This window comes from Mandrillus leucophaeus, unplaced genomic scaffold (genome assembly GCF_000951045.1).
Source record: "Mandrillus leucophaeus isolate KB7577 unplaced genomic scaffold, Mleu.le_1.0 Scaffold7, whole genome shotgun sequence".
NCBI lineage: Eukaryota > Metazoa > Chordata > Mammalia > Primates > Cercopithecidae > Mandrillus > Mandrillus leucophaeus.
The window spans coordinates 8,822,747-8,826,085 of NW_012107585.1; the positions used below are offsets into that span (position 1 = coordinate 8,822,747).

General features: G+C 60.5%; 2 protein-coding genes across 3 annotated transcripts in view; both read left to right on the forward strand.

Annotated features, from left to right (window-relative positions):
- Window positions 1-2,328, forward strand: part of LOC105527983 (2-oxoglutarate and iron-dependent oxygenase domain-containing protein 2) — an 8,520-nt gene extending 6,192 nt beyond the window's left edge. The window contains exons 3-6 of one of the 2 annotated variants that reach the window (XM_011964521.1): window positions 1,152-1,186; window positions 1,317-1,444; window positions 1,625-1,882; window positions 1,961-2,328. In XM_011964521.1, the coding sequence (XP_011819911.1) occupies window positions 1,152-1,186; window positions 1,317-1,444; window positions 1,625-1,882; window positions 1,961-2,224 (685 nt within the window). In that variant the 3' untranslated portion in view covers window positions 2,225-2,328. The remainder of the gene's footprint in view (window positions 1-1,151; window positions 1,187-1,316; window positions 1,445-1,624; window positions 1,883-1,960) is intronic. The other variant, XM_011964519.1, reaches the window with a different exon arrangement.
- A 611-nt stretch (window positions 2,329-2,939) lies between these two features.
- The window catches only part of ARL6IP4 (ADP-ribosylation factor-like 6 interacting protein 4), a 2,820-nt gene continuing 2,420 nt past the window's right edge, over window positions 2,940-3,339 (forward strand). The window contains 3 exon segments of the mRNA XM_011964558.1: window positions 2,940-3,145; window positions 3,148-3,232; window positions 3,234-3,336. Of these exon segments, the coding sequence (XP_011819948.1) occupies window positions 2,983-3,145; window positions 3,148-3,232; window positions 3,234-3,336 (351 nt within the window). The 5' untranslated portion in view covers window positions 2,940-2,982.

The following is a 3,339-nucleotide window of genomic DNA, read 5'->3' on the forward strand; positions in this document are numbered from 1 at the left end:
AGCCAGGATGGTCTTGATCTCCTGACCTCGTGATCTGCCCGTCTCGGCCTCCCAAAGTGCTGGGATTACAGGCTTGAGCCACCGCGCCCGGCCAATCCAAGATCTTAAAGGGACCACTGAGACAGGTGTGGGCAGGGTAAAGGGACCAGTAAGGAATGGCAAAGCCCCGCCCCCCAGGGCTGGCAACGGGAGGGAGCAGTTACCACCTGGAGTTGTGGCTCTGGGCAGAGGCCTGGAGCCATGCCAGACTCCAAGTAGGGCAAAAAATGCCCCATTTCTCCTCTTACCTTTGGATTTCCTGCTGGGCTCACTTATTGGCTAAACCCAGCAGGAAATGCTGGGCAAGGGAGGTTTGCGTATTGTTTAACCTCTGTGACTCAGTTTCCTCATCTGTAAAATGGGAGCAACAGTAACCCCCTCTCTTAAGGCACCGTGATGATCAAGTGAGTTAATCTACATAGAGTGCCTGACACAGGCCCGTACCTAGTGTTTGGAAAGTGTTTCCTCTTACTGGCACTGATAGCCTGGGCTGGGGGCTCCTGTGGGAGACAGATATGTTTCCCCTCATGGAGGCTGTGCTTTGTTAGGGGGCATGCGTGGAAGGAACTCTCCTCCTCCCAGCCTGGGGGTGCTCTCCTCATTGCCTTCCACTCCCCGGCAGCTGAGATTGTGCTGAGGCTGTTGGCTGGGGCAGGGCCCAGGCTGCGAGGTGGCCCCATCAGGGGCACACTAGCCCTGCACCCCTGGGCACTGGTGCATCTGCCAAGAAATGTTTAGGTTTCCATTCTCAGCCTGGCTTCTTCCCCCTCCAGGGCCCAGCAAGAAAGAACAGCCCCTCCTGGCCTTCCTGCTGGGGGACAGAGGCTCCCAGAGCCACTTCTGAGTTGGGGTACAGACCTCGGTGGCTCATCAGGTGAAAGGAGGTGCAGAGAGCCTGAAGTTGGCTCTGTGATCCCAGCTTGGCCGTCACTGGGCTGCCGGGTGTCGCTGGGCTACTTCCTTTCCCTCTATGGGCCTCAGGACCCATATGGGAGCTCCCAGGGCCAGCCCTGTGGACACTTGTGGAGTCTGGGGAATGGTTCCGGGCATAAGTAGGGGGGCATGGGAATCAGCCTCCCCTGCTCCTCATGTTACTTCAGTCATCACAACAGCCCTGAAAAGCGAGGGCCTTATCCCCATGGCACAGGTGATGAAACTGAGGCTTGGGGGAGTGAACAGACACGCCCAGACTCAACATGGTTCATGGGAAGACTGAAGCCCAGGCTTGGCCGGCCCACAGCCACATTCAGGCCAACAGACCATCCCTCCTTCCACAGGGGAGAAGCGCATCTACCGGGTGCCTGTGTTCACAGCACCCTTCTGCCAGGCCCTGCTGGAAGAGCTGGAGCACTTCGAGCAGTCGGACATGCCTAAGGGGAGGCCCAACACCATGAACAACTACGGGGTGGGTGAGGCCTGGCCAGTGGCAGAGGAGGGGGTGGCTGAGGTCAGGAGGCAGTGTTGGAGGTGCTGCAGATGGGCTGCCTGCCTGGGCTGCGAAAGGTCACAGTGGGATCACGGCGGAGTGGAACCCCAGGGTTGCAGCCCCCTAGTTTCCTTGCTGACCCCAGGAATCCCCTCCCAGGTGCTGCTGCACGAGCTCGGACTGGACGAGCCGCTGATGACACCACTGCGGGAGCGCTTCCTGCAGCCGCTGATGGCCCTGCTGTACCCCGACTGTGGCGGGGGCCGGCTCGACAGCCACCGGGCCTTTGTGGTCAAATACGCACTGGGCCAGGACCTCGAGCTGGGCTGCCACTATGATAATGCCGAGCTCACCCTCAATGTGGCCTTGGGCAAGGTCTTCACAGGGGGCGCCCTGTATTTTGGGGGCCTCTTCCAGGTGAGTGTGCGACCCATGCGGCAGGACCTGGGGCAGCTGTGAGTGCCCAGGCCTGAGCCGTGCCCGTGCCATCTGCAGGCACCCACAGCCCTGACGGAGCCCCTGGAGGTGGAGCACGTGGTGGGCCAGGGTGTTCTCCACCGTGGCGGCCAGCTACATGGGGCCCGGCCTTTGGGCACTGGTGAGCGTTGGAACCTCGTCGTCTGGCTCCGAGCCTCTGCTGTGCGCAACCGCCTCTGTCCCATGTGCCGCTGTGAGCCCGACCTGGTGGATGATGAGGGCTTCAGTGACGGCTTCACCCGAGAGGAGCCAACCACGGTGGATGTGTGTGCGCTCACCTGAGGCTGCTTGGGCCCAGTATGGGGGTGGCAGGGCAGGTGAGGGCTCTGTCGCCTTGGGCTGGGGGCAGAAATAAACTCCCCGCAGCCTACCGCATTTCTTGGCTCGAGGTTGTGCCAGCTTCTGGGTCATCCTCTGGGCAAACAGGCTGCCTTAGTTCAGGTTTGTCGGAAGCAGAGTCTGGAATGAGGCTTCGGCAAGGGAGTGAGGGAAGCAGGGGAGGGGAGGGAGCAGCTGGGCAAGGAGGTGGCTTCAGAGGAAGTCCAGCCTCAGCAGGACCCGCAAAGAGCTCCAGGCAGAGCCCACAGTACCACGGTGTGCCCACACCATCGGTTGGCTCCCAGATGAGGAGGCCAGAGAGGGGTGAGTAACTTCCCATGCACTTATCTCCAGGGCAGGGTACCTTCCAGTAGCCAAGGGAAGCTTCCAGAGACAGCACAGATGTGAACCCTCAGCAGCAGGCATCCCCCCCAGTGGCTCAGTGGGCCACCAGTAGCATCTTCTAGATGGCAGAGGGGGAATGGCAGGGCCAGGAGCCAGGCTGCCTGGGTTCCCATTCTGCTGCTGCCACTTCCAGCTGTGTGGCTCTGGATGAGCCTTTGCCTTTTGGTGCCTTGGTTTCCGCATTTAGCACCTACCTCCTAGAGCTGTTTTGAGAGTCAGATACGCCGATGTATCTATATAAAGTGCTTTGCAAGAGCCCTTTTTGTTTGCGGCTGTCATTATTGTGGAAGAGTTGCTACTTGGGGGCCTGAAATCGGATGAAGCGCACAGCCACGATTTGGGTTACACATTTGAAAATCAGGGGGCTTCCATATTGCAGTCTTGAGCTCGGTCTCCCTGGGAAGGTGGGGCCACCAGCCCCATGCCCCCGTTGCACGGATCAGCTGGAGCAGAATCCCGGCTTCCCTCCGGATGGGCCTGGGTCCATGCCCGCGCTCACTGCCAAGATCTCTCTGGCCCCTACGGACACGAGTTTGCGACCTCTGAGTCACTGGGTGGGCTCGTGGGCGTCTCACTCTGGAGCTCACAGTCGTACGGAGAAGACAGCACCAGCCGGGGAGGAGGGCGGCGCGCGCGAGGGTCGCCTTCTTCCCAGGGCACCGGGGGCGTGGGTG